We start from the raw sequence: 27,397 nt of genomic DNA, 5'->3' as shown, positions 1-27,397 counted from the left end.
AGAAACGAAACATATATTACAAATAAAATGTTATAATCAATGTAAAGTAAAGATGGTGTGTCATTTCTGAGCAAATATTATTAGGGAATATATTCATTTCTGAGCAAATATTATTGTCAATATTATATGTAAACCAAACAAAAATTTGCACAGCGCGAAAAGGCCTAGGTACGAGTTTAGCGTTACAGTGTTACGCGGGACTTGTAGGTAACGGGGCTGCGTAAGACATGACAACTGGAGATAAAGGTAGACTATTCATTCTCTTCATTCCGTTATTTACTCTCTTCCTACTCAGCAAGATAGTGTGCGCCCTGTGCTCAGGCTAAATATACAATGGCAGCATTCAATTCCAAATGGAAATACGAAAAATTAGCCGTCGTCGTTCGCGTTCCTCAGGCTTACGCAGAACTTGGTCATTTCACGTTCCTGTTTTGCAAAGGACGGCAAAGAATTGTACAAAGATTTATATCGCACGTGCACAGCTATTGTTCCACTCATTAAACCTTTTGTTTGGTGACGTTCTCGTTGCCGTCGTCATCGTGGTTTGGTCGGGGATACTCTAAAATCATTTAGTATGTTTCTCTTTGTCAAAGCTATCTCGAAACTGAACATGGAATACAGCGAAAAATTCGCAATTTAAATTTTAAAAATTACCCTTCGTGATTCACGTTCTCCATACAACGCAGAATTTGGTTTCTTCGCGTTGTTGGTTTGCAGAGAACGGCGACGAAATATACCAAGAATTGTAACCCACGTGCAAAGCCACTGCTCTGCTCATTAAACTTTTTGTTTAGCGACGTTCCCGTTGCCGTTGTGTTTTTCTTAAATCCTCTATAGACCTCTGTTCTACTCAACGATCTAACCAGTCGTTGCTGCCGCGATCAAAGTCATACCATAATGTAGTGAGTCCTTGTTTGATTCAGGTCCGTTGGGGAATTTGTTTTTATTCCGTAGAGCAATGGTGTATTACATTAGGTGTTCCTCACGCTTCAATATAATAAGCCGGTTAATGGAAAATATTAGCATTTTCATGTAAGCATAATGGAGCATAATAGTAACGCCTTTGCAGCATAATAGGCAAACTTTTTGAGCATAAAACACTAGCGTAATAGTAAAAATTTGAGCATGTGTAAAACCTTAAAAACTCAACTGTTTTTGGAGCGATCGTAACGATCTGATGGAAACCAACCTTATCACGAATGTTTTAGCATGCCAATTTCTGATTCTTTTTTTTTTTTTTGGGGGGGGGGGGGGAGGGGTTGGGGTGCGGATTTTGTGACCTCCTTTTTCCCCCCCAAAAATGCCAAAATTTCCAACACTCACGTTTTACGTGTCACTAGAGTTCAAACTGTTCTTTCAACAAGTTGTCAAATAGACTTCCTCTGACCACTCCTATCCTCGGATGTGTTCTTAGCATGTTCTTATTAAAATCTTGGTTATTCTTAGCCTCAAAGTTCCTAAAAAATATATTTCTTCAAAAAACGTACGTTCTTATAGAAAAAGGTTCGTACCCCCCCCCCCTCCACCCATCCCCCACCTCTCCTAGGTATGTTTGAAAACAATCAAGAAAAGTACCAAACACGAGTAACAAGCAAAATGGAGTTTCTAATGTTCAAGATAACTTTTATTGTTATTTAAATTTCTGCTTCACAGCTATAGTCTATTACCTGCATGTAATACATCCATCTATCCGTGAATTGCACTTCATTTCTACAACGCTGCATTTTTTTATCATATAATATACCCCAATCACCAGGAACAAAGATTTGATGAACGCTCCCCTGTTTCTTAATTACCACATCAAAACAAGACAATCACCATATATCAATGATGAGAATTTTCCATAAACCACTTGAACCAGCCATTAGCAATAAGAATAAAATTCACGTTGAAAACACGGAGACGCCTAATGCAAATCCGTTTCGCCCCAATCTAGACCAAGAAATCAAACTGTTCACTTTTTTGCTACAACAAATGTATTCTATTGTTCTTAAAAGAACTCAATTAAACTTAATGCAAACGTAAAAGGATGTAGGAAACCTCGATTTCGTTAATGATATATGTTACATCCTTAAAATGCCCCTTGAAGCAGCCTTTTTATGAGATCACATATATTTCAACCCTCACACAAGGCCATGTGGAATAACTGGTAGGGTGGAATCGCACATATCTCGCTTCTTCGTAAGTAATCAGTGAATGATGCACAATGCTGTTTAAGTCTTCATTTGCCTCAAAATCCTGTAAGTATACAAAGACAATGTGTCCACAAATTTCACCACCATAACCACAAATTTTTTTCCCCACACAGGATGGGTAAAACTCAACTTGTTTGATTACGTGCGTCACAGAGAAGGGAAAAAAATGACCTCAATTTTCAATTTGCATCGAGAGCAGTGCGCTTGCAAACTGTATTCGTTTCAACATAGAAATGAATCAATAACCGCTTAGCTTCGGGTGCGCAAGTTTGCTTACTGTCCCTGCTCATGCGTCCTTTGCGTGCACACGAAGAAGCCTGTCCCTGATTCACGTCCCCACAACATTTACCTTAGTGTGTGCCGAACGTAAGAGTTTTGCAAATAAAGCTCCGCTGATTAGCAATCCTTTAAGAAAATGTTTGTGCAAGTCAGCATGCGTAGGGCCACACAAACGAGGAATGTGTCCAATACATATAAAAACCCTTCCTGTTTTCACGCACATCGATTTATTTAGTGCATACAATTCAGCACAATAGCCCTTTTAATTAACGGTTAGCTTTTCTCATTTACATTACTATGTAATCCACGCGGATGTGGTGCAATTTCGGGCCGAAACTACAAAATTTGCCTCACATGTTGGATTATTTTAATTATTAACAACATCCAATGAAATAACTGCAGAGCGCCGCTTTTAGGCTTGGCTAAATCTACATATTATACCTTGTTCTACTCCATCCTCCTAAAATTTAGGTAAATCTCAACCTGAGCGTTCTTATAGAAAAGGTTGTTATAATAAAAAAAAAAAAAAAAAGGAAAAATAGTGTACCTTTTTCTGTCCATCCTCCTGGTACGTGCTCCAGGTTTGACCATCAGTAGAAAAGGACAGTTGATAGCTTGTCAGATATGATCCTGACGACTTTCCTTGTGTTGCCACAGCACAGACTGAATACTCGGCTCCCATATCGATTTGGAGGTAATCATCTGGGTTATCTCTGCTCCCCGCACACCACCCCGATGATCCATTTAGTCGGCCATTATATGAATAATATGAGAGGTAATGTGAGGTCGTGGTCATTTGACTATCTGGTATGTTGGATATATCTGCTGATACTCCTATTGCCGTGCAGGGACCTGGTACCAAGACAAAACAAATTGTCTCCTCAGTAATCATTTCTTTACAGAGTGTTTTCACATGAAGTCCCAGCAGCCTTATATGTGTCCCTGTCTATTGGAAAACTGATAAATGCAAGGCTCATATAAAAAACCGACGCTTCCTGCAAGTGAATATATGAAAAATCATAAGAGAGATGTGAAGACATGAATTATTATCGCAGTTACGTACATCTCTCTCCGCAGTTCAAATATATGATCTCAGTTTTATAAAAGATATATTTACTTGCATTTTTCACCGTCCAAGGCTACATTACGAACGTAAAACGTAACCAGCTCCCAGTTGGCTTGACAGCTCAGACGTTAGAGCACTGCACCGGTATCGCAGAAGTCAGGGGTTCGATCCCGTTCAAGCCTGTTTGTTTTTCTTATTATTATTCCTCAGGCTATGATTTTATAACTGCCCAAGTTGTGGACATTATTGCGATATCTTTACAATACACGCTTTCTGTCGAGGGACTCTTGACTAATAGTTGCCCGGAGAAAAGCTGTCCTCTAGAAGGCCCGAGAAGGAAGTTTGAGGGCTTACATGTGACTTTTTTATTACAATTTTTTAAGGGCTACTGTCCGCGCATCTGTCCGAGACATTAACACTCTGTTGCCTTTCTTTTCCACCACTAAATTTTCTTGTAGCGAAATACCCAAAACAGAAAACGAAATACCTCTTACTAACCGAGTTCCAGGGCCGAACTGTAAGTCACGGACCGAGTTTTTCCCTATCGATTTATAGCCCAAGCGCGAAGCGCGCGGACCATAAATCGAAGGAGAAAAACGAAGATCCGTAACTTACAGTACGGACCGAGAAGACGAGATAAGTAAGATATTTATTATATCTCTACTGTGTGTCTGCCGGGTTTGGGAACGCTTTCTATTCACGCGGAACGGCTTCAAATTTCTGACCCACGTCAAAAGCAGAACGAGTCAATTTGAAATCGCTGTTAAGTGACCCTTAAGTCGTTAGCAGGAAGTAAAAGAAAGTTGCCTAAGTATCGTGTCTAAGTATTTCATAGCAATGTCGGATTTTGCCTATTGACCTTTCACAGTTTCTGACGCCATCTTTCTTGGGGGACAAACACGACAAAAATTACGGTAGATGTAAGGGAAAAGTGGAGAATCTAATGCCTAACAACTCACAGAAAATTCGAGTTCGGAAATACATATGAATAAAAAACTAAAGATACAAGGTAAAGGAATTTATTGGTTCGAGGGAAATAGCCCCGCTAAAAAAGCTACAATATAGGATTTCATGTTTGCATACCTTTGTTTTTAAAGCCGGGTCGCAATTCGCAGGAAAATTTAGAGGCATTTGAATGAAAAAATTTAAAGTGTAATTCCTCGCCTCATAGCAAATCTATGCTCTTGAAACTTGATCAGAAAACCCTTTTATTGGTTTTCGTTTTTTTTTTTGAAAGTCGTAAAATCTTCAGAACGTCAGTCACTTAGCTCTAAAATTATTGGGCATCCAACTTTTAATTTCCATACATTTACTGAACCTTTTACTGTATTTTTCGCTGTGTTTGCCCCCCAAGCAAGCGGGCATCAGAAACCGTGAAAAGGTCTATTAACCTTCAGTTGTTGGAGCAACAGTTGTCGTTGGAGCAATGGTTGTTGTTGGAGCAAGAGTTGTTGCTGCAAGAGTTGTTGCTGCAGCTGTTGTTGGCTGAGCTGTTGTTTGAGGTTTTTTCCACTCTGCAATCTCCTCTTCAATCTCTGTCAGTCGAGCTTCGAGGTTTTTGATCAACTGGAGCACTGCAATGAAATCAAAGCAATTTTACGTTCCAGAGGATTGTCAAAAGGCGGTAAAGTTCAAATAGCCCTCTTGTGCTGAGACTGTGCAAAGGAGGATACTAGCAGTAACTCTTAGACAAGACCTGTTCCGCATGAGATGTCGAACGTTCAAGATATGATACTCAGGGGAGTTTAACGCACAGACCACACTACGCCGGAGAAATTTGGAAACGTTTTCTTCACTCTGAAAACGTATCAAGTGTTTTCCGTCCTCACTACGCCGGGGAAATTTTTAAAACACTCACTGGTCATTGATTTTGGATTTGTGTTTAAGGAAAACTCGATCCGGGAAATCACATCATTATCGTGACGTCATCGTTTTCGAAAAGTTCCCTTTTCAAAATGTTTCCGTCCACGCTAAAACGCAAAGTCGACGTTGTCAAACTTCTCCGGTTTGAAGAGCTCTTTCGACAAGCTCCATTTTCGTGACGGATTAGTGTGGACGGTAGGCCTTATCACAGAAATAAAGCTGCGTTTTCAAATTCCTCCTGCGTAGTGGAGCTTGATTTCTACGGTTAGGCCTACCGTTCACACTAATCCCTCACGAATGCGGAACTTTTCAAAACGCTCTTCAAACCGGAGGAATTTGACAACGCCAGCTTCCGTTTTTCGAAATTAGACACTGTGGTCCTCCAGATTGGGGGTTGAACATAGGGCTGACAACCTTATTCCTATGCTGTAAATAGCTAAATGTCACAGAAACTTATGGTCTGATGACGCTTAAGGGCGCGAAGGGGATTGAGTAAGTGATAGTTCACTGTGTTGGCAATCATGGTTTACTTACGTTTGCACTGGTCCTCCAAGTCGAATTCCACCGATTTCTTCTCCTTGGCTTCCAGCTTCTTTAAGATCCCTTCATAATTTTCTTTTTCCATAACAGGAATGGGGCTGACATTTTCCATCAGGATAAACAGCAGCAGACAGGTCACAAAAGCAGTCCTCGGTCGAATGATCATTTCTGTAAGACCTGTTATTTATTCTCTATTAATGTTTATGTCAAGTGACTGTCTGGTTCCGCTAGCCCCTATTGTTATTCCGGCCCGGCAGCGCAATTCTCTAATTCCATTCCTACTTTACCAATTATAATATTTAATTTAAGGGTAAGAAAGTGGGCAAATAACAATTGTTGTTATTCTTAAGCAATAAATAACGGACTTAAGATTTGGGTACGAGGACGACTTTTCAATTCTAATTTGCAGACTCCACATTATTACGTCAAACACCCAGAGCGAAGTCACTGGTTTGAAATTTGAAAATCATACTCGTAACCCAAGGTCTCAAGTAATGCAACCTGCAAGTAATATGCTACTTACTTGACGCTCCAATTTGATCTAAATTTGTTGCGAATACGAAAAAATCTGAAAATCTTCAACAGTTGTGTCATTTGAGAAACAATTTTTCTTTAAGAGATCTATTAATTGTTGTTGTTGTTTTTGTTGTTGGATGGTATGTAAATGATATGTTAAACTTAAAATTGATCAAAAAAATATAATAAATTAATAAAATAATAAAAACGAACAAAAACATGTTTCTGGTAGGCACAAAATTCACGATCTTACGATATCTATTCTGAAGACATGATTGATTATCACAGTTATGCACACAGCTTAAGCAGTTGTGAAATTAAAGCCAAAAACAAAATCCCGTTCAAGTCTGAATTTCTTTCAGGCTTTAAATTTCACAACTTCTTAAGTTGTGTGTGTAGCCGCGATGATCAATCATGTCTTCATATTTTTCTTCGCAGTTCAGATATATGATCTTTCATAATTACATTCACTTGTAACATATATTTTGTTTCATTTTCCTGAAGAACAATGTAAACCTTTTCAACTAAAGAATATTGATTTTTACGAAATGATCAGTGAGTTAATTGAAAGTAATTGATAATGCATGAGAATTTTGAATCATGGCTGATCAAGGGCGCTTTTCATTCAACGAATAGCTTCCGAAACTTATAAAATTCCTTGGACAGTACAATTTCGTGAAAATCCGAAAATTGTTGAATATCAGGATTGTGAACCATTGAGCCACAAATTACGGTAAGGAATTTTCCAACTTATTCGGTAATACTTCTAAAAGTTCTGGAAATTCTAACCGGAATTTTGGGTCGAATGAACAGAGCCCCAAAGGCCAGCTGTACAAACAACTTTCGACAGATCAATCTCTGACAGAATTTCATAATTGAACAACTTCTTTTCAACAAATTTTCTCATGACTTGGTGTCCTAAAACAATTTAGAAGACAGCTGTTAGTATCTTTATTTCTTAAGGCATATCGAAATCAAGGGAAAAACAAAGTTGTTTTTTTAACCTCCTGAGAGTGCCTCGATCAGTATCGCTAGACTTTGTATGTTTAGCTGTAGCTAAATTTCCATATCTACTCAGTTTACGGTTTATCTCTTTTAAGGTCAATATTTTGTAATGTTATTTGAATTTCGTTCTTTTACGTCTAAAAAGAAAGGATGTGGTTTACATGTAACTGATAGGTGAGAATTGGCCAACTTTTTAACGATGGCGCGCCTCTTTAACTCGTAGCTGAAATTTGAGATCTCCAAAATTTATTGATAGCAGAGAAATGGGCGGAATTTGTAACCAACAACGGAGAGATAAATCACAATCTCTGTAAAACCTGGATATACAGGGCATGGGTTTAATTCATTTCAACTAATCATGATTGTAAAGTTTTTAGAAGTTACGTAACAATGAAGATACATTCAACCATACAACACAGTATTTTCTACATGAAATTGAAATGAACCCAAATTATGTTCATAAAGCCTTTAGTTTTTCAGTATGTACTTATTATTTGCGTCATCTCTGCCCCAACGATAGAATATAAAAGGTTCTTACGGAGAAAAAGTAGATTCACTTGAGGAAAAAACAGGCCAAGGATCGTGTAATCTCACTGATCAAGAAATTCTCAGCAATTCCTACCTTTTTTCGGTATAATTGAAGATCTCTGAGAACAATTCGAATACTGAAGTGCAGTGCTCAGTGTTGCGTGCGGAGTCAGTAATAGGTGATCATAATAAAGTCAATAATGAGATAAGGAGTTAACTGTGAAGATGGGTTGATGGCATTTGAGGTGAGTGAATAATCACCCATGATCGGCTGTTTAAACAAACAAGAACTAACTACAGCTGACATTGGCCATTTGGGTCACACGTTATTCAAGACAAAACGAGTTTCTTTCACACCGTCGCACTGATAGCGTATTAAGAATCAGAAAGGTAGATTTTTTTGTTCTCTTCTTTTTCGGGGAATTTGATAGACAAAAGGGAAAACATAAATATCTCAATTTAAAGGAACAGTACCACGAGAGGTCATCTAAGTTTTTGTGCAAATTATGCTAGAATTATGAAGGTGCACTCACTGATCAATAAAATAACCTTTACAGTTTTCTGCTTTTTTGAGACTTTTAGAACCAGGTGCGATTTTTCAGGCTTGGAACTGCACTGTTTTGAATGGCTGTGCAATTTTTTTAAGGTAACTCTCCACTGTACCTTTCGTTGTGTTTAAGTCATAAATTAAGGTTGCAGTGTCCTGTTGCATAGCAACGAACTTCACCCGCTTTTTGCCATCAATTGTATCTATCTTTAAAACTAAGCCGGTGACTCCATATTTTGTTATACAAATCTTTTATTACACACTGAGGAAGAAACAGGGAAAATTAGAAAATATTCTGCGGAGTAGATTTTTCTTAAATTTAAAAAGAAATGGAAATTTCAAGATTGGAAAAATTCCACTCCACAGTTTTGTTTGTTTTTGTTTCTTTTTTAATTTTGCACATGAATTCCGCTTTTGCTGTTGAATATTTTTTTTGCATCAAAAAAAGTAGGGTCGCCGGATAAGTTTTTGAGATATTAGCTTCGTGGATAAGTAATTGCAAGCGCGTGTTCTACGCGCACAATAAAATCTCGACTTTGCAAGTTTTACGAAGTAGGCCTGGGGCCGCCATGTTTGTTGTGAGTTTTGCAAACTTGAAATCTCGCGCGCTTTCTCGCGACCCCTCGGGTGATCGCGTGATGGCTAGCGCTGAAGAGCGCGTTAGAGCCCAGGCCTCTTGATATTCAAATTTGAAGACGTGCGGCCGACGTTTTCAAATTTTAGACCACTTCTTTCCTACTCTTCAATAGGCACAACAGTTGTAAACAACTTTCGTGACTAGCACGGTGCATTTTAGCAAGGGTAGGCAACTACCAGTGAATTTCCAATTAACACCAACACCTTCATTGGATTTTTAAGTAGCCCTAAATCTTGGTGGGAGTGCCCCTTTAATTTGGACAGAACCTCAGTCAGCAATCGCGCACTTTGTTTATTCAGCCAACGCTAAAATTTAGTATTTAACTTACTCCACGGTTTTTTTTTTTTTTTTTTTTTTTTTGTAGTTCTGTATTTCTGTATTTTAATATTTTCAATGAAATTTGAATTCCATACTCTGACTTCTGAGTAACCTTCACAGAGTGCCGTTTGAAAAGTAAAGGCAACAAAACTGTTCGCCGACGAAGTACGTGTGAGTGGCGGGTTGCCGAGAGAGTCTTACTAAAAGGCCTAGAAGAAAGCTCTTAAGACGTTCTCAATAATTGAAGTAAAATTTGAAGTTCGTTCTTTGACGTCTGAAAAGACAAGATCGGGTGTTACTGATTACCGAGAATTGGTCAAACTTGTAACGATCATCTGACAAATTAAATGGCCCTTTTTTCAAACTCATAGCTGAAATTTGAGATCTGCAAAATTTACTGATAGGTTAGAAATATAAAGGATATATCTACCTTGAAATGGGTTTTTTGCGACTTGCGTGAACTTGCGAGCAAACTTGCGAATCCGTTTGGCCAGCGAACGCAAGTCTCTCCGCAATTTCGACTTGCGGCTACTTGCGTTCGTTTGACCAGGGCTTTAGCAAGATTAGACCTATTAATGTAATAGTGAAGTGAGCAAAGAGAATATACAGTTTTGATAACCAAAAAATAAAGCATGAGTGATTTTCCTTTCTTTTTCTTGCAATGGAGTCTATACGGTCCAATGACTAAATAAAAATATGAACAGTATTGAACATAAACGATATCGTTTTGTATTCCTGACTCGTCGTAGAAAATATTGGGTTGTGTGCTTATATGTATGTTTTCATTGTTACGTGACGACTAAAAGCGATAGGGGATCGAGTAATTTTGGTTTTCCGTAGACAAAAACCTAGTACTAGAATAATTTTAGGCATATTAAAAACCTTTTTTTGCGTTTTCTAAAAGCTAAAGATATGAATACTAGCCTGAAATAACACCAAAGAAAGTTTCGCATGGAATCTCGAGAAAATAAATTTTAAAAATCAGAGAAATTGTGCCACCAAATGTAAAATTTCAACATCAGTTTCATTTCACCAGTACTTTCAAGTGTTTCTCATGAATTTCATAATTTGTTTTCGACATTTGGTGTTGTTAGAAATAATTTCTTCTGAGAAGATATTTAAAACACTCGCACAGAAGTTTGCATTACCGTGTAAATAACCTCGGTACGAAATTTCTGTCCGCCTAGCTTGTTACTCGAAATTCTGGTGGATTCCTTCTTAAACACTGAACTTTGAAAACAAGACCCAAATAGATGGAATAGATGAAACTAAAACTCAAGAGCCGCTTTCACAGTTTTATATACACGCTATTAATTAAGATGTTTTTAAGTTACCATTTCCAGTCGTTGAAGCAGTTTTAGTAGTTACGTAACAATGAACATCAGAAGAATATGCTTCTGTGAACATACATGAACATTCAACTATACAACCCAATATTTGCTACATGAGATGACAAGCTCGTCGTTTATGTTCAACTTATGTCCATAATAGTATTGTGCCATAGTTCAAACCATTCTTTTAAAAAGCTTTCAAACTAATTAAAGTTCCTCTAGTGAGTCACCGCGTCGAGTACGTTTTTAGTATGTTCTTATAATTTGGGTTCATCTCGGGCCCCCAACGTTAGAATTTCAAAAAAAGCTCAACAAAAATTGTGGATTAACTTAAAAAAAGTACCAAGGATCGTGCAATCTCATCGATCAACAGAAAGTTTAAGAATTCTTACCTTTTCTGGATATAATACAAGATTCCTGAAAACACAAGCTGAAGTACTGATGAGCGCGGAATGATAGATTATTCTAATAAAGTGAATGATGAGATAAGAAGTCAATCGTAGAAAGGGACTGTGACACCAGTCATCAGCTGTTCAAACAAATTAGACTGATCTATGATATTCTGATCGAAGTGACCTGCAATCGTGGACTTTGTATATTAAGGACGGTGCTTACTAAATACAAAGGTTTTTTGGGCCAGATTAGGATTACTGATATGGAAAAAGTAGATCTTGGCAAGGGCTATTGGAATCCACAAAGAAAACTGGGGTAGCCACGCATTTTCCCGAGATAATTAGCCTTGAATCTCAACAAATTTGCTGATATCAGCGTTTTTCTGAAGAAAAAAAAAATTTCCTTAGAATTCGCCTTTACACACAGAAACGCAAACACATTCATTGAGATCTTTAAACTACATGGCAAATGGTAACATCTAAACCTCTTTTGGTATGTTTTTAGTTACAAAATCGTCGCAGCAGCGCTTTTAGCTTCTCTGACAGCTCTCCCCTGGTTTAGCCAAAATACAGTCTAACTAGCCGTTTTCCTCGCCACTAGAAACTATTCACTTGTTGAATAGGCTTGCCACTTCCAGTTCATAACATAAAACGTAAGGGTAGCCACGCGTTTTTAAAAACTAAATGCGTTGTTTTCATCTTTTTTGAAACCTGTTACGGTGCCCGTTACAGTTTTTCCGTCACCTTCCTTAGTAAATGAAACATTTGCGTCTCTCGCGCTTGTTTAGCGCGCGCACTACGCCATTGGGAGGTATATGTTTACAGTTGGATTTCATTATGATTTTCTGCGGATAACAGCTAGTTTTTCAGATAAAAGACGTTAACAGTAGGTGGTTAACGATATACTGCTGTTCTGGTTTTCCTGGTTTAAGTACAACTTCATTAAACTTTATTTGGTCACAATAGTTTAATTTTACCTTTATTTTAAGGCCCAGATACACGGGGCAAAATTGCGCGCAATGGTCAAATTGCATCGTGTATTAGGCTCAATTTCCGATGCTTTCTCGAGTCCGCTCTACGTTCCTCCCGAGGGAGGAGCGCGGCCTCCTTTCCCGAACAACGGCTGGTAATCGCGGCTAATCGTGTATCCACCCCTAAAATTGTTGAGCGCGATATTGCGGTAATAGAATTTCGTCCTACCTCTGCAACATTGCGTGTAACAAATTTCTTCGTGTATCCACCACCTGCAACATTTCGTGCAACAGTGTGAGGCAAATTTCAGTGTTTAGCCAATCAAATCTCACATTCAAATTTAACCGCTGACTTTTAATCAACGGCGAAACCAAAGAAACGAAGGTTGAAAAGAAAAGAAGTTTGGAGTGTTCTTCGTGTATTCGTAAGTACTCCTTGTACGAACTGGGATCTTCCGTAGCCAAATCTCGCACAATTCTGTGGGATGCCACCATCTCCTGCCTTCTGGCTATCCAGCCTCGGACCCAAACACGGCGATTTTTCCTTTTAATGCGACATTTCTCCTCGCCATCTAAGAGCATTAGCGCAAGAATTGCTACAGCGTTTTTCTTGCATAACGACGCCATTTTGGATTGCGCGATGTAAACATGATCGCAAGAGAGCTTGGTAGCTGCTCATCAAATAGTGCGCGTAATATTGCACGAAATGTTGCAACCGTGTAGCCAGGTCGAGTAACAAATGTTGCGCGCAATACTGCACCGTGTATCCGGGCCTTTAGCCGCGTACTTGGAAGCGTAGTTGATTACGTCATTGTCAATCCTAGCGCGCGCGTTGTGTGTAAACCATGCATTGCGTGTGCGCAGAACATTTGCGCAGTAACAAAAGTAGGCAACGTCCTTAAAAGTTAAAATCGCGTATTTAACTTACTACCTGGTTACTTATTCATCAATAGCAACAGACTTATAGCTGCAATCTTTAGCCGCTGCGCATGCGGCAGGCGTGGTTGGAAATAAAATGCTCTGGAAACTTGGGCTGTCATAGGTGAGATTGACCTGGAATTGAGTAGCTTGGATTGTAATGTGCATCGTCTTAAAACTGACACGTTAGGGGAACCACGTGATATTGGGCTTGACTAATTCCCAGTTTTCGGTGAAGAATTCCTCAAGATCACGTGACTCTCGTAAACCCACCGAACAAACTCCTTCGATACCGACATGATCTCAGGTAACGCTGGCATAAAAATCAACAATACAGACCCGGTATTTAGTTTATTTATTTGAAAATGCGCTCATTAGAAACGGGGCACTTTCACAAAATAAAAAAAAAAAAAGGTTTTTGTGAGCTCTTATGCAATGGCTATAATTTGCACCGTGTCTTTCGCTTTTGCTTTAAGCTGATTAAATGACAAATACTGAATAGCCTTTCCTGTCTTGTTTCTCAAGTGTCATTAAAGCGCCTCGCTTCATTTACGAGCGAGTGGAGTACATGTCTTTGTCTTCAGGGTTTGACTGTCCGATGTCTCCTTCAGGCTTCACATCTCCACTGGCTGAATCTTCTTGCACAATCACTTGATCCTTGCTGCTTTCAGCCTCCGCAGTGACAACCTTATCATCACTGACTGGCACAGGACTCACATCTCCAATTGCACTTGTCTTTCCACCAGTTAACTTATCAACAAATGGAATCTTACTCCAAAATGATGACTGAGGTGTCACTTCTGCGGCCATGTCTGGTTCTGTGGTTTTCTCTTGCACGTCACTCACTTCAATCTGGCTTTCCACAACTTCCTCTTTAGTGACTTCAACTGTAGGACTTCCCTGCTCTTCTAAAACTTGTGTTTCCTCTGCACGAAGTTTAAGTTCCTCTTTAGCAGCCTTTTCTGCTTGTTTTTGGTTATAGTTGCTTCTCTGCTCATTCACAAAGACCTTTAGTCTCTGATAATTGGTCTGCGTTATGTCAACCGCCTGTTTTGGATAACAGATAGCTGCTGCAGTTGTTCCCAAAACAGATGCAAAGAAAATTCTTCTGATTGGCCGACCTGGGATATAGAATCAATGGTCAGCTATACCAGGAAAAAAAACAGCTTAAGTTTACCTATTAAGCCACTAAATGAAAAGGTTTGTTCAGAACTGGAGGGAGTTACCATCAATTTTTACAGTCGAAGTGAGGTCCGATTCTGTACCTAATTGTACATACATGTAGGTAAGGTCCCGGGGGAGGGGGGGGGGGTTACTCCCTTATATGGGCTATATAGGTATGTGTGGCCCCAAAGGGTAAGGTTTTCAGCCGTTTTAGCCATAAACAGGGTATCGATTTTGGCCATGGGTATGGTTTTAGCACTCTAGTCTTTAATTGGGTATATTTCTGAGGAGAAGCTACTTTTTCATCGTTATCAATAACAATGTCAACAAAAGTCCTTCAAAACTTCAGTTTAAGGCAACTTCGCCAACCGCAACGGTCATAAATAGGGTATCGAATTTTTGGCCAAGTCATAAATAGGGTAGGAAAAATTGCAAATTTTGGTCACAAATAGGGTAAGGGTTTTGCGAATTGGGCCGCACACCCCTACCCAACTTTTCTGGGAGTACCCCCTCCCCCGGGGGTAAGGTTAAGTCTGCATTGGACTGAAGTATCCCATCTTACCAGAGCTTATTCTGTCTTGGTAGCGTTAAATGACTAGGATTATTTCTACTCGCCTTTGGATGGGATGGCTAGTGGACTTAGTAAATAGTGTTGCCTCTCGATCAAGTGGTGAGGGTTTGAGTGCCAGCTGGAGACTCTCATTGTGTTGTGTTCTTGGGCAAAACACTTTACTCTCACAGTGCTTTCTCCACGTAGGTTTATCAATGTCTCCAGGCAAATTTAATGTTAGGGGATAACCTTAAGATGGACCAGCATCCCATCCATCTGGTGTAGAAATACTGCTAGTTGCCTCACACTACAGAAACTGCAGATAAGCAGCGGCTTGATGGGTCTCTTAGATCATATGCAGGCTTTGCGTTACCTCCGGATGGGTTGTTAGTCCAATGCAGGGTTACCCCCCAGCATTAAGTCTGCAACTGACTTGCCCATGGACACGACAAAGTCACTGGTGTAGACTCAGTTCTAGAACACTTTATCCTTAATTTGGGGTGCTAACTGTTAGGCCACTGTTCCTCTTACGACATTTTGTACACTTTGAGGAGTATCTCTGCTTTTCAAAAATCTGAAGGAAGAATGAACGGAGGTATCAGACGACGACACCCACGCTAATCATGGCTTGCACCTTTGCCCATGCCTCTGTTTGTTTGCATTCTTCCTCTTGAATTTTCAAGCAAAAGAGATACTACTCGCAGTCTAGACAATTTGCTGACCTTATAAACCTGAAAAATAAATTATTTCTGTTGGCAGGCTTTTTATAATACTTCTAAAGGATAAATAATGTTTATGATAATACTGTTGTACTTACGGCCTTTCCCTGCTAACAGAACACCACTCAAAACAGCAGCTGTTATTCCTCCAACTTTGATCTGAAATTGCCTGTCTGTACGAATCAGTTCGACAAATTCTACAGCCAATTAAAAGAAAACAATTTCAAAATATTTATCTCATTTGTTCTTACCATATTATTTTTCCTAATAAAAAGATTTTCACTGGATTCATGAATATTACTGACAACAAAATACCCTCTAAAAGGGCTGAATGGCTCATTTTGGAATAAGAAGTTCACGAGTTTATTACCATAAGATTTATTTTCAACTGTGGTAAGAGTGTTCTTGACCTTTGCCACACTTTCCTGCCAAAGACATGGAAAAACAAGCTATATTATTTCACATGTATTTAAGCAATATTTATTAGAAATATAAAGCAGAAGTTCAGAGATTTTCTGTTTAAACACAGCTTTGAAAGGCAAAATAGTTCCTTATGTTTATAAAATTAATTTTGGCTCTATCTCGGGAAGGTAGGGATGACCTGAATACAAGACTGCCCGCCCACCTTGGCCAGGGACATTGTGTTGTGTTCTTGGGCAAGCCTCTCTCCACCCAAGTGCATTAACGGGTACTGGCTAACTTGATGCTGGGGGTTACCCTATGATAGACTAGCATCCCATCCAGGGCGGAGTAGAAATACTCCTAGTCGGTTCATGGTACTGAAACTGTAGACAAGCACCAGCCTGATGGGCCACTTGGCTTGCAGACATTACCCACATTGTGCAGTTGATAACCTAGTCTTGAATACAGTAACTTTGGTTTAATTATGCAGTTTCTTTGTCGTTCAATACTTGGTGAAGAGCTACAAAATTTCAGTAATTTCTGTAAGAGATTAATGATGAAAAAGTTGCAATTCAAGAATAGTGATTCCTCCTGTAAGCAAACACCCTTGGGACCAGAAAAAGTGTCCACTTGAGAGTGGTGTCCGCTTATAAGCGGTCAAAAATGCAGAGTCATTGTTCAAAAGAATGGCAGTCCAGCAAGATTAGGAATGGACCATTATTTTTTTGAGGAGGGTGGGGTAGGGGGGGGAGGGGGTTTGGGCAATTTTCTGGGGCATGAAATTTTTTTTGCTGACCACTAGGTTGTGTGTGATTTTTTTTTTGGTTGGCAATAGATGTGCAAGAATTCTTTTTAAAGTCAAACACAGGACCTACACGTAGATAGTAGAAAGCACTTGCTCTATTTTTTCCCTTGGCTTCCCTTACATGATTCAGCTGCTTTGCTATGCAGGAATGTTTTTTAGAAATTGCCCAATACCCTCCCCCCCCCCCACCCCCCCGTCATCAAAAAAAATAATGGTCCGGAGGTAACGTTCATACATGTAACATTTCTTGCTCTACTCACCTTCACACTAAAGGTCCACCCCCAGACATATTTCCTAGCTACTGACACTTTCTCCTCTAACTGTGAGATTTCTTCTTCATTCAGGTTGTTCTTTGACTCTTCAACTGGGCCATCATAAATCTCCAACTGAAATGAAACATCGAATGTGAAAATGTATATTGGTTAGGATGTCTGCAGTTGCATTTTCGGTTTTGTAAACACGTTTTTTGCAAAGGCAGACCCAAGATAGTCAGAAACAGAGGACATACTGTACATGTAGCAGCTTAAGGAGAAATGAGAGTATGTCCCCTCTACCCTCCTGGTGGGAGGAGGGGCTAGTATTTCTCCCCACCCCCCCCCCCCCCAACTAATAATATTATTTGAAAAAAAGTGCCAAATCAGTTTCAGTAGTGCACAGTATCCCTTCCCTTCTACAGATATTGAGTTTACCAGACCCTATCCACCTCAATCCCCTGCTATCTCCATAGTATTTGAACAGGTTCTCAATAAACAGTGCCTTGATTTCTGTGGGTCAGCGAGATTTTTTAAAAGTGCAGCTCTTTGCGTGTGTTTATTATTTCATACCTCTCTGGGATGGACCTTCATGGAACCAGCTTTGACAGTTTGAAAAAATGGCACACCAAGGACAGGGACTGAGACAGCCACCAACAATCGACTCCTCTGTAGTTTGGAAGAATACTGATTATTGACTGCACCACCACATTGCCGCAAAACAGAAAACTCTTTTAAATCTGAAGTCCGTCTCTTTGAATAATTAACTGCTAACCTCTTTTCTTTTTGTAAACATTCACTCATTCATTCATTCTGTTTATTTGCCTTTTTACCTAATACAGTAATTATTTATATATTAAATATTTCAATGTATGGTGAGGTGACCTCTAAAAACCACCAGGCTTTAGTTGAGGCCACCTGGTACATAACAATACAGTTATATAGATAGTGCTACAGAGTGTGGCTTTGCCAGTTCAGTAATTATTTTACTAAAACTTCTAGCAGTCTTTTCTTAAAATTGGGAAAACTTGGAAAAGAAGTGATTGTAACAGAAGGGAATTCCAGATCTCTGGACATCGGTAAAGAATTGTGAATTTTTTCAGATTAGTCCAGCAATGATGCACGCGATAATTATTGGCTGTTCTGGTGCTATTGTCACCTGCAGTTGCACTATACTCCACACATTTTAATTTAGTAATTTCCAGACCTGCATAACACTCAAGATGTGAAACTATTGTCCTGTAATTGTTAGATTATGTAGTTAAATACACGAAACACAGTCCAAGAAAACTATCTATCAGCTAAAACTTGATCAATCTCTTCAGTGAAAATTAAAAAAAAAAATTGAATTAAGGTTATTGGCTTACAAATCCTCTCCGATGCAATTGCTGGAAAAAAAACCCTTAATTCATCCTCAGATTTAACTCTTTTTACATGTTAACTGTTGTTATCGATTTTCATCAATAAACAAAAAAACAATATAATCGTTCCCAAATATCATAATGGCTGGCGTAAGTTTCGGGTCATCAATATTAGCTACATGATTGTACACTGTAGAAGTCTGCAATTCTGCGAAGAGTACTTTTTTTAATCGAGGAGGAATACAGTTTTGGTGATTACTGTAACTACAAAAACGCTAGCTCTCAAAGCTTCCCTAATTTCCCCTTTTAAGGCTTATTTACAGGCTAGAAACCTGCTACAAAGTTAAGGACATAGATGAACATACCCAGCGAAGTACTCCTCCGACCGCCATTTTGGCCGCCATCTTCTCATTCATGTAACACGAAATGAACCTTCTCCATTATTTCCATGCTGCTCGAACTGTCCTATGGGTATTTGTCCTTCTGAAAATGGCGGCGACTGTTAGTTGAGAAAAATTTAACTACAATCAAAGGTAGATGAAGGCAATGCTACTTCTTTGTCTGTCTTAAAAGAAAAAAGATAAGCCATGTTTATATACCTGAGCAAAAAGGTACGTTTTTCCTGTTTTCTGGCTCAATAATTTCAAAAATACAAGTTTGTTTACGTCGCGAACGTTGTCAAGGTGAATTTTTTTTCTGAACCTACGCTATTTTTTTTTTCTGATATTTAGTCCAAATTTATGTTTAATTTGTAGATTGCCATACCCAATAACGTCAAGCTGAGATGTCTGGCCTGGAATCGAGAACAGGGCTACATAGCTTGTGGAGGAGAGGATGGAATGCTCAAAGTCCTCAAGTTAGAGACTCAGCAAGGTAATATAACTGTATTAGTCTTAATTATGCTTATTTTTAAGACGTAATAGGCTTAACCCTTTGAAATGATAATTTGAGTTCGCGAGTAATACATGTAGATCACAGTGATAGAAGTTAACCCGGATCCTTTGATACTGAAAGCATTAAATCAGCAATTAGAGAAGGGTTTTGATACACTGTATACATGTACATTAACATATATACACATACCTACATACATGTACTTTATTTGATACGTAGGTTAAAAATAAGGCAGCCATAGGCTGATGTGGACCTAACATATACAAATAACTGCAAAATACAAACACTGATAATAAAAATTTACAAATATGATATTAAATTAAAATATTATTTTCAAAATAACTTTATAATATTATGCTTATGTACATCAGTCGAAAGTAAATAAAAGTAAATACATGTTATGCATGGAGTGCCCAGTTTTCCAGGATCAGAACTAAGGCATGCTGAGTTTTAATGGGGTCTGGGTAGCCCTGAGGGTATGTCAACTAAGGAATGAGTCTTTAACTAATTATTAATAGCTTGTTTAACAATATTTTAGTGGGAACATTGTTTCCCAAATTTCTTGCTTTGGTGAATAAATGAGGAAATGTAATTGCTGTATATACAAAAGGAAAATGGTCCTGAAAAATTAAGGAGCATGTTGTTTTTTTCTTTCCCATAAACAAAAATTTGCTTCTGCAACATGAAAGTAGCACGTGGCAGTTTTCTATTTGTAATGTTCCCTTGACAACTCTCTTGACTTTAATCAAATTTCCAAGTGAGAGTACCGGCCACTACCTCAACTAAACAGGGGTCTTTAGTTTTACACTCATTGGTTTTAACTCAAAATGTTGCAATTGTGGTATATGAACGTAGCACTGTTTAGAAAGATTCACAGACCATAAAAGGTAAAGTCTGTATACGAGCCAGGTGGCCATCAGGCTGGAGCCATTATCCCATTTTCTGTAGCATGAAAATTTGCTGTTAACTACCCATTTATACACCTGGGTGGAGAGAGGCACTGTGAGAGTTAAGTGTCGTGCCCAAGAACACAAGTCCCATGCAATGTCCCCAGCCAGGACTCAAACCCAGACAGCTTGATCCAGAGTTGTCCGCACTTAACCATGAGGCTCCCACATTTGCAAACCACGACTGTACATAAACAGGAGCCAAATATTTTCTCATAAGTCTGACCTTAGTTGCTGAGCCAAAAATCTGGGCCTGATTTGGTTGGTTAGTTGACTCAAAGTATCTTGTTAAATGTTGCCTTCTGTTTTGATAAATGGGTAGAAAAACTGTGTTTTTACATAAAACAGGAAAAGATGCAAAGGTAAGAGGACTTGCTGCTCCAAGTAACCTGTCAATGAACCAAACCCTTGAGGGACACACTGGTAAGTATTAGGTTAATTAAATACTGATTATTTAAATACTTTGTAATGCACATGCAGGATGTGCATCTTAATCTAGTTGAAAGTTTGGTTCCTCTGCTTGAAAACTCAGCATATTAAATACTATTTGCAGCTTAAGAAATTTGAAAAAAAAAGCCAAGATTTTTCAGTTTTCCTCAAGCTTCATTGTACACTCTCAGAAAACTATTTGTTTCTCGCAGAGATAATGTCCGTGGACAAATATCGATGCATATTTTCGCACCAAATGGAGGCTGTTGTTTATTTAGTATCACCAACTAGTGAACTAATGCAAATCCTGCATTTTGATTGGCTACGCTACTAGATCCTTGAGTAGCGAAATTGGCGCAATCAAGCGTGATGCTCTTTTTTGTTTTATTCCCAAATAAATATTTCTCCAACTTGCATTTGCTACCTTTATTATTGCCTTTTGTATCTGACTAGTTGGGTACGTGATACTAAAACAATTAGACCCTTCGCTATTGACCTGTACCCCTTGCGGGCTACAGGTCTAATTGTTAAATATTGCCCAATTTTCAAACTGCGTGTGTTGCAAAAAATATTTGAAGGATAATAAACATTGACAATAGCCTCCATTTGGCTCGGATTTGTCCTCAGCTTGGACATTACCTAGACTGTCTGCTTCATAGAACAGATACCAGAAATGTCCGCAGACAAATATTTGAGCATATTTCCGCACCAAATGGAGGCTAATGCTTTGGATTTATTCCTTATGACATCTGTATTGGTTGCCCTACTACATGTAAGACAGTGGATATCAAGGGCCAATTACTGAAATCAGCCAATTAGATTAACCTTATTTGCAGCGCAATAATACTTTCTAAGATTAATTGACTGGGTACTGTTTTCCAGGTGCTGTTCAAGTAGTAACATGGAATGAACACTTTCAAAAGTTGACTACTAGTGATCAGTATGGCCTTATCATTGTCTGGATTCTCTACAAAGGTTTGTGATGATAATTTGGTTCACAGAAGTAAGACTAATAACTAGGAAAAATAGATTACTTTATTACACACAGGGCTCAAAAAAAGTGCTGTCCTGTCTTCCGGGACTAGTAGATTCTCCTTCTGCACAAGTTAGGAGATCAGGCAAGTTGTCTGCCAACTAAATCATTAATTAAAAGAGCAAACTATTAAAGAGAACTTTGCCCAGGACAACAAAGTTTTAGAGCTACTTGTCCCAAGGGCAAGCTAGAATTCGATTTTTTCTAGTCCTGCATATGGCTGAACTGGTCCGCAATTAAAAGGATAATTGTGATTGGTTCTCTTAGTGGTAGAATTTTCAATGTAGCCTGCTAAGATTGACTGCTGACAAATTAATTTTGGCAAAGTGCTTTTTCAATTTGTTGCATAAAATGAACAGCTTTTTGGTGAGAAGAAACCATTTTAACAAGTTTATGTACTCAACAGGACAATTTCAGTTACGGTTTATTTACATGTTCACAAAAGTGGTCAACATGAGTCTAAACATAAATAAATGTTTACCTTTCATGCGTGCATTTACCAAGAATGGATTACAGAGACACACCAATTTAGCAGCAGATTAAAGAGAACTATTAAAAATATTATTATAAATACTTTACTAAACTAGAGGTTGTTCTGTCTGGATATTTTTTTAAATGCACAAATATAGGTTCTTGGTATGAAGAAATGATCAACAACAGAAACAGAAGTGTGGTGCGTGACATGAAATGGAATGCTGATGGCCAGAGGATCTGTATTGTTTATGAAGATGGTAGGCATACCTAAGACACTGTAACAATGTTAATTTATCCATGTTTAGCTTACATCTGGGATCCCGAATGTGTTCCCTCACTTCACTTGATTTATACCCGTTTTTCAAGATTAAACATTGTGTTTAGAGGCTCCAGTGCTTTGTTGTCTGTCTTAGGGAATAAGTTACAGACACGATCTCATGATGGCGGAACTAAATATACCCTGTACATGGCTAACTATTAGGCATAGGTGAAAGTGGAATTTGAGGCAGGAACTCTTTACAATGTAATTTGTTTCTTATACTGTTCATTTGATTAACACCCTGTGAGAAATAATTATGTGTGCAAATTATTCACAGTATTAGCCCTTAACTAACTTTATAATTTTTATCTCCTTATAATATTATTATGTATATCTGAGCTGAAATTCTACCAGTTGTAACTGTATCTACATGTAGATAATTAATATATATATATGTTCTTTTGTGGGAAGGAGGGAAGGATATTATAGATTCATACAAGAAAAGTGACTCTGATTTTTGATAATTTTTCTTAAAATCATGGAGTACATAATACAGTGACATGTAACTAGGTACTGACATACCAGTAAGCTACATGTACAAGTGTATGAGCATGTAATGTAGTTGTTATTGACCAAATGTAACATTGACCATTGATTTGTGATCCTCGTATCAAAGAAAAAGGTACCTGCAGTTAGGTGAAAAATACACATTTCTGGACCTTTTGTTAACCAATTAGATTGTATGCACAATCCAGTTTGTCTAAACTGCATGCTGACTGAGAATAGTAATACATATTGTAATATAATTAATATTGACATTTGATATTGATTTGTGTTTTGTATTTTAGGTGCCGTAATTGTTGGTTCAGTGGACGGAAACAGGATCTGGGGAAAAGAACTGAAAGGCCTACAGCTCACAAATGTTGAGTGGTCTCCAGATGGAAAAAACATTGTGTTTGGAATCAGCAATGGAGAAGTTCAGATTTTTGATAACATAGGAAACTTTTGTGTAAGATTTAGAGAAAATGAAGTAATACTACGATTACCGGTTGATTAAGGTGCAGTGGAGGTGTTTTTTCGAAGGTTCTTTTTTTTGCCGTTGATGAAATGTTGAACCAGAAATTAAGGTGTTGCCATGGGCAACTTTCCTCATTCTCCAATGGTGTTTCCGGCACTTTGCTGCCAATGAAGTCAAAGGTGTCAAGTTGCCAATGGAAACGGAGCCAGTTGCCCATGACAACCACACAAGTTGGATGTTAAAACCTGGTCACCAAACTTTCGTCGCGCCTTACTCAACTGACACTCATAGTAGCTTCACTTGACAGCAAAAAAAGTGGTTCTCCCTATTTACAGTTCATTTATTTTCATTTATGTTTACTTTCCAGACAAAGATGACCTTGTTCTGCCTTGCCAATGTAACAGGAGCTGTTAAGATCGCTGGAATTGAGTGGTAAGATATTTTTCAGTTAATCAATTATGATCAGAAATACAAATCTTGTGCCCAATAATAAATGTTATGTTAAACACAAATATTCAGAAACACCGAAAATTTTCAATAAAAGTTGATTGTTTCTACATCTACAGTTTAAGGAATTTTGATTTTTAAAGTTATATCTACATCATATACTTGTAAGACAAAGGATCATTTCCTGACTTTTTTAATAGTTTCTCTGCAATGATGTGAATTAAAAATGCAGTCTATAAATGTGTCATTGGTTGTATATGTAACATAAAAGTAATTTAGATTGAAATAATTACATGTCATGTATGTACATGTAATATATTTTTTATTTACATGTGAATGAAATACATGCACATGTAACAGGATATTAGAGAGGAACTGGGAAATAATAATTCATGCAAACAGTCAACAGAACTTTTTCTTTACATGTACATGAAATTGTATGATTACATATCATGGTCATCTTCAACTACGAAGGACGAACAACATATACACCTGATGTTTGGGAAACCAGGTTTACACAGCCAGAATACCCAGCTGAATAACATCAGGTTCACTGAAAATCTAATTAATTAACATGTGTTGAACATTTCTAAAAACACTCTTGCTAGGTATGATGGAAGAGAAGGGTTTGTTGAGCCTAACTGTCCATGCCTGGCAGTGTGCTTTGACATGGGACGTATGCAGATTATGAGACATGAATTGGATGAAAGTGAGTAACTTACAGTGCTGTGCATCTTGTCTTAGTTAAATGTAATTAGTTTAATTTTAGTTTGGTTTGATTTTTGTTCACTTTTGACTCTTGTCACAGCTTGTAGAAATTGCATGTCATGTACAAAAAGGACAGTAAAAATCAAACTATTTAATTGAAACTACAACATTTTTCTATATGAAGGCCACTGAATTTGTTTTCACAAAGAATTTATTTCCCGTAGCCTTTTGCTACATGTGTTTTTTTCTCACAACCCCATCCTACAAATTATGCCTTGTATTCAGCTTAGTTCTTTAATCAAGCAGAGGATCTGATCAAGGGGAAAGACAAATACAGCACAAATTATACATACATGTATATACATATTACATATTTCACGCGGGTGGCACAAAGATAATGTATGAATGTTATTTTTTAATGGTAGAAACAATATTTTATGAACAAGCACAGCTGTGAGTGATTTAAATATTGATTTTAACCCGAGAGATTAAAATTCATATCTTCATCAAGGGACCTTGTCATTTTCTTTTTATTATACATGTATAAACAAACTGACTGTTTGTGCAAATTGAAACAACAGTGAGAAAGTGGGAAATGACATCATCAATATCCTCACTAGTGAGAATATTGAAAATACATGACCTGGGTCCTGGATGTATTTTCATATGAATTTCATGAATGGTTTATTTTCCAGTAAAACACTCTATGTAATAATTAAAAGCTTAATAACATATCTTTCTACTATAGATCCTGTTTTGATTGACACTTCAATGGCTGTAATGAACATTCAGTGGAATAACTGTGGTTCAGTGCTGGCTGTTGCCGGTATGCAAAGAGCTGCTGGCCAGGTGAATGAGCAAACAATTTCTGACAACTGTAATATTCATAGCAATGCTACAAATTATGTGTTTGAAGTCTTAATTAAGCCCGACCAAACAATCGCAACTTTGCAACACAACACGTTGCAACATTCGTAAGCGCAACACGTTTGGCCAGCCTGTTGCGACGTGGGGTGTTGTGACTCAAGTTTGAAATTTGCCAAATTTGAGCCAACAATACTCAACATGTTGCATATTTTTTCACAAAAACTGAAGAAGGCCTACAGCCTCATGGTCAGTTTGGTTTCATTTGTATGAATCACTTAATCTCCTGAACCATGAGAACTTCATTTATGGTCACCGTAATTTCCAAATAAGGATGTTAATTTCCAAATTTCTCTGAACGGTTTAGGTAAGTTTGAAAATCAAATATTACATTTTGGTAATTTTTCCTTTTAACAGTCACTTGAAATTTATGGCCTATAAAGTTCCTAGAATACTATAATTTCTTCCCCAACCAATAGGTAGTGCTAGCATGGCTTGCACACTACATGTAAAGACACATAGCAGCATATTTTCTTGCTTATCTTTTGCTAATTCAATTCAACTGAATTTTTTTTTTTCCAGGACAAGGACATCAATGTTGTACAGTTTTATACCCCATTTGGTGAGGTAGGTCTCAGATATAAATACTTGGGAAAATAATAATTTTATATAATTATATTGGTCTCCACTATTTATTGTTAGTATAACAGATTTTAAGGTACCACTTGTAATGATATATCTTTCTTGTATTTGTTTCTTTTGTGTAGCATTTGCGAACTCTAAAAGTCCCTGGAAAGCAAATAATGCAAGCTTGCTTTGAAGGTGGAGGACTGCGTATTGCCTTGGCTGTTGATTCCTTCATCTACTTTGCCAACATCAGACCAAACTATAAGGTTTGTGGAAGGATGGTGTCACTGTATGTAGTTCCCACAGTAGTTACTGTAGTTGGTAGTTGGTAACGTACATGTATTTACATGACCTAAATTAGTGTGAACAGTAAAATAAAATAAGTTAATGTAATTTGCCAGAGCTAGAGTTTAATTTAATTTATTTGTCAAGTTTAATTAACCAAAGGAAATAACACTCAATAATTGCAATGATGGTGGACATTAGATCTTGTAATGGATTTTTATAGGCTTATTTCTCTGTTTACTCTTTCGTTTGCATTTCACTTCAATTGAGAAGATCATCAAACTCTCCAGACCATGTTTCAGGCCTTGAATCTTGTCGAAATATGAGCCTGCTTTATATGTTAGGTTGTCAACTGTCATCTTGGTGTAGCACTGTCTGTATTACATGGACATGTTCATCAAGCAAAATTTTTAAAATCTGGCTGACTACATGTATTGCATGTCCATGTGCACATGGTGCAGTTAATTTTTGATTTCAGTTAGTCAACTATTACTTGTATAATTATGTAGTTTGTTTTGCTCTAGCTAGTTAGTATTTTTTCACTTTATTCCTCAGGGCTAGTCAACTAGAAGAACTAGAAGAACATGAACTAGATATAGTTGAAAACAAATGTACACTGTACACTGAAATAAAAAATAAACTGCAACATACAGCTATTCAATCAATACATGCATGCAGATTACATGATAAATTTCCCATATACATGCATACAAGAATTTGAAAACTTGTCTCCTAACCTTAAAGAATTAATGCCTCCCTTCCTCTGCATTGAAAAGTTGCACATCGGTTTTTGTACTGTGATTATACTCTTTATTTGTCTTAGTCTGATACAATGTAAACAATGTTATTTTCAGTGGGGATATTTCTCTAACACAGTGGTGTATGCATTCAACAAGCCTGATCGACAGGAGCACTGTGTGATATTCTGGGATACCAAAAATGGAGAGGTCTGTGTAGTTATTCATTTTTCAAGTATTTCCCATAATAATAGTCACCTGTTTAACTGAAAGTTGTAAAAATTAATTATTCTAAAGCCTATTTTCTCAATAGGGTT

The 27,397-nt window shown here is 37.8% G+C and overlaps 3 protein-coding genes across 7 annotated transcripts in view; 1 reads left to right on the top strand and 2 right to left on the bottom strand.

Annotated features, from left to right (window-relative positions):
• Positions 1-1,532: 1,532 nt before the first annotated feature.
• Positions 1,533-11,731, bottom strand: LOC145495924 (contactin-associated protein-like 5). Of its 2 annotated transcripts, none has more exons than XM_081475523.1 (5): positions 11,218-11,731; positions 5,938-6,120; positions 4,932-5,114; positions 3,022-3,326; positions 1,533-2,238 (listed from the first exon to the last, which is right to left on the bottom strand). In XM_081475523.1, the coding sequence occupies exons 2-5, from the start codon at positions 6,107-6,109 to the stop codon at positions 2,098-2,100; spliced, it is 801 nt and encodes a 266-aa protein (XP_081331649.1). In that variant the 5' UTR covers positions 6,110-6,120; positions 11,218-11,731; the 3' UTR covers positions 1,533-2,097. The 2 variants fall into 2 exon arrangements, with proteins under 2 accessions (XP_081331649.1, XP_081331650.1); XM_081475524.1 differs by lacking the exon at positions 11,218-11,731 and adding an exon at positions 9,925-10,018.
• A 351-nt stretch (positions 11,732-12,082) lies between these two features.
• LOC145495914 (uncharacterized) lies at positions 12,083-18,774 on the bottom strand. 3 transcript variants are annotated; one of them, XM_081475515.1, is made up of 6 exons: positions 18,726-18,774; positions 17,571-17,713; positions 17,007-17,132; positions 15,910-15,964; positions 15,638-15,736; positions 13,434-14,227 (listed from the first exon to the last, which is right to left on the bottom strand). In XM_081475515.1, the coding sequence occupies exons 1-6, from the start codon at positions 18,772-18,774 to the stop codon at positions 13,656-13,658; spliced, it is 1,044 nt and encodes a 347-aa protein (XP_081331641.1). In that variant the 3' UTR covers positions 13,434-13,655. The 3 variants fall into 3 exon arrangements, with proteins under 3 accessions (XP_081331640.1, XP_081331641.1, XP_081331642.1); XM_081475516.1 differs by having other exon boundaries at positions 13,435-14,227; positions 17,571-17,666; positions 18,724-18,774; XM_081475514.1 differs by lacking the exon at positions 18,726-18,774 and having other exon boundaries at positions 12,083-14,227; positions 17,571-18,346.
• A 105-nt stretch (positions 18,775-18,879) lies between these two features.
• Positions 18,880-27,397, top strand: part of LOC145495884 (WD repeat-containing protein 35-like) — a 31,508-nt gene continuing 22,990 nt past the window's right edge. For both annotated transcript variants that reach the window (XM_081475479.1, XM_081475478.1), the window contains exons 1-12: positions 18,880-18,969; positions 19,114-19,231; positions 20,548-20,622; positions 21,511-21,603; positions 22,291-22,392; positions 23,243-23,403; positions 23,780-23,844; positions 24,468-24,568; positions 25,316-25,416; positions 26,014-26,058; positions 26,199-26,324; positions 27,198-27,290. In XM_081475479.1, coding sequence (XP_081331605.1) covers positions 18,946-18,969; positions 19,114-19,231; positions 20,548-20,622; positions 21,511-21,603; positions 22,291-22,392; positions 23,243-23,403; positions 23,780-23,844; positions 24,468-24,568; positions 25,316-25,416; positions 26,014-26,058; positions 26,199-26,324; positions 27,198-27,290 — 1,104 coding nt within the window. In that variant the 5' untranslated portion in view covers positions 18,880-18,945. The remainder of the gene's footprint in view (positions 18,970-19,113; positions 19,232-20,547; positions 20,623-21,510; positions 21,604-22,290; positions 22,393-23,242; positions 23,404-23,779; positions 23,845-24,467; positions 24,569-25,315; positions 25,417-26,013; positions 26,059-26,198; positions 26,325-27,197; positions 27,291-27,397) is intronic.

This window comes from Orbicella franksi, chromosome 8, assembly GCF_964199315.1.
Source record: "Orbicella franksi chromosome 8, jaOrbFran1.1, whole genome shotgun sequence".
NCBI classification, from domain to species: Eukaryota; Metazoa; Cnidaria; class Anthozoa; order Scleractinia; family Merulinidae; genus Orbicella; species Orbicella franksi.
The sequence above is the reverse complement of the archived record's forward strand: the minus strand, read 5'-3'. Positions and strand labels throughout refer to the sequence as shown.

Coding starts and splice junctions, on each gene's coding strand:
- LOC145495914 (XM_081475514.1), bottom strand. CDS start 17,801: ATGAGTGAATGTTTACAAAAAGAAAAGAGGTTAGCAGTTAATTATTCA. Junction 15,965..17,006: donor GGTGGACCTTTAGTGTGAAG/GTGAGTAGAGCA, acceptor TGTCTTTGGCAG/GAAAGTGTGGCAAAGGTCAA. Junction 15,737..15,909: donor AGTTGAAAATAAATCTTATG/GTAATAAACTCG, acceptor AATTGGCTGTAG/AATTTGTCGAACTGATTCGT.
- LOC145495924 (XM_081475523.1), bottom strand. CDS start 6,109: ATGATCATTCGACCGAGGACTGCTTTTGTGACCTGTCTGCTGCTGTTT. Junction 3,327..4,931: donor TGTTGCTCCAACAACTGAAG/GTTAATAGACCT, acceptor TCTTGGTACCAG/GTCCCTGCACGGCAATAGGA. Junction 2,239..3,021: donor AGGAGGATGGACAGAAAAAG/GTACACTATTTT, acceptor GTATACTTACAG/GATTTTGAGGCAAATGAAGA.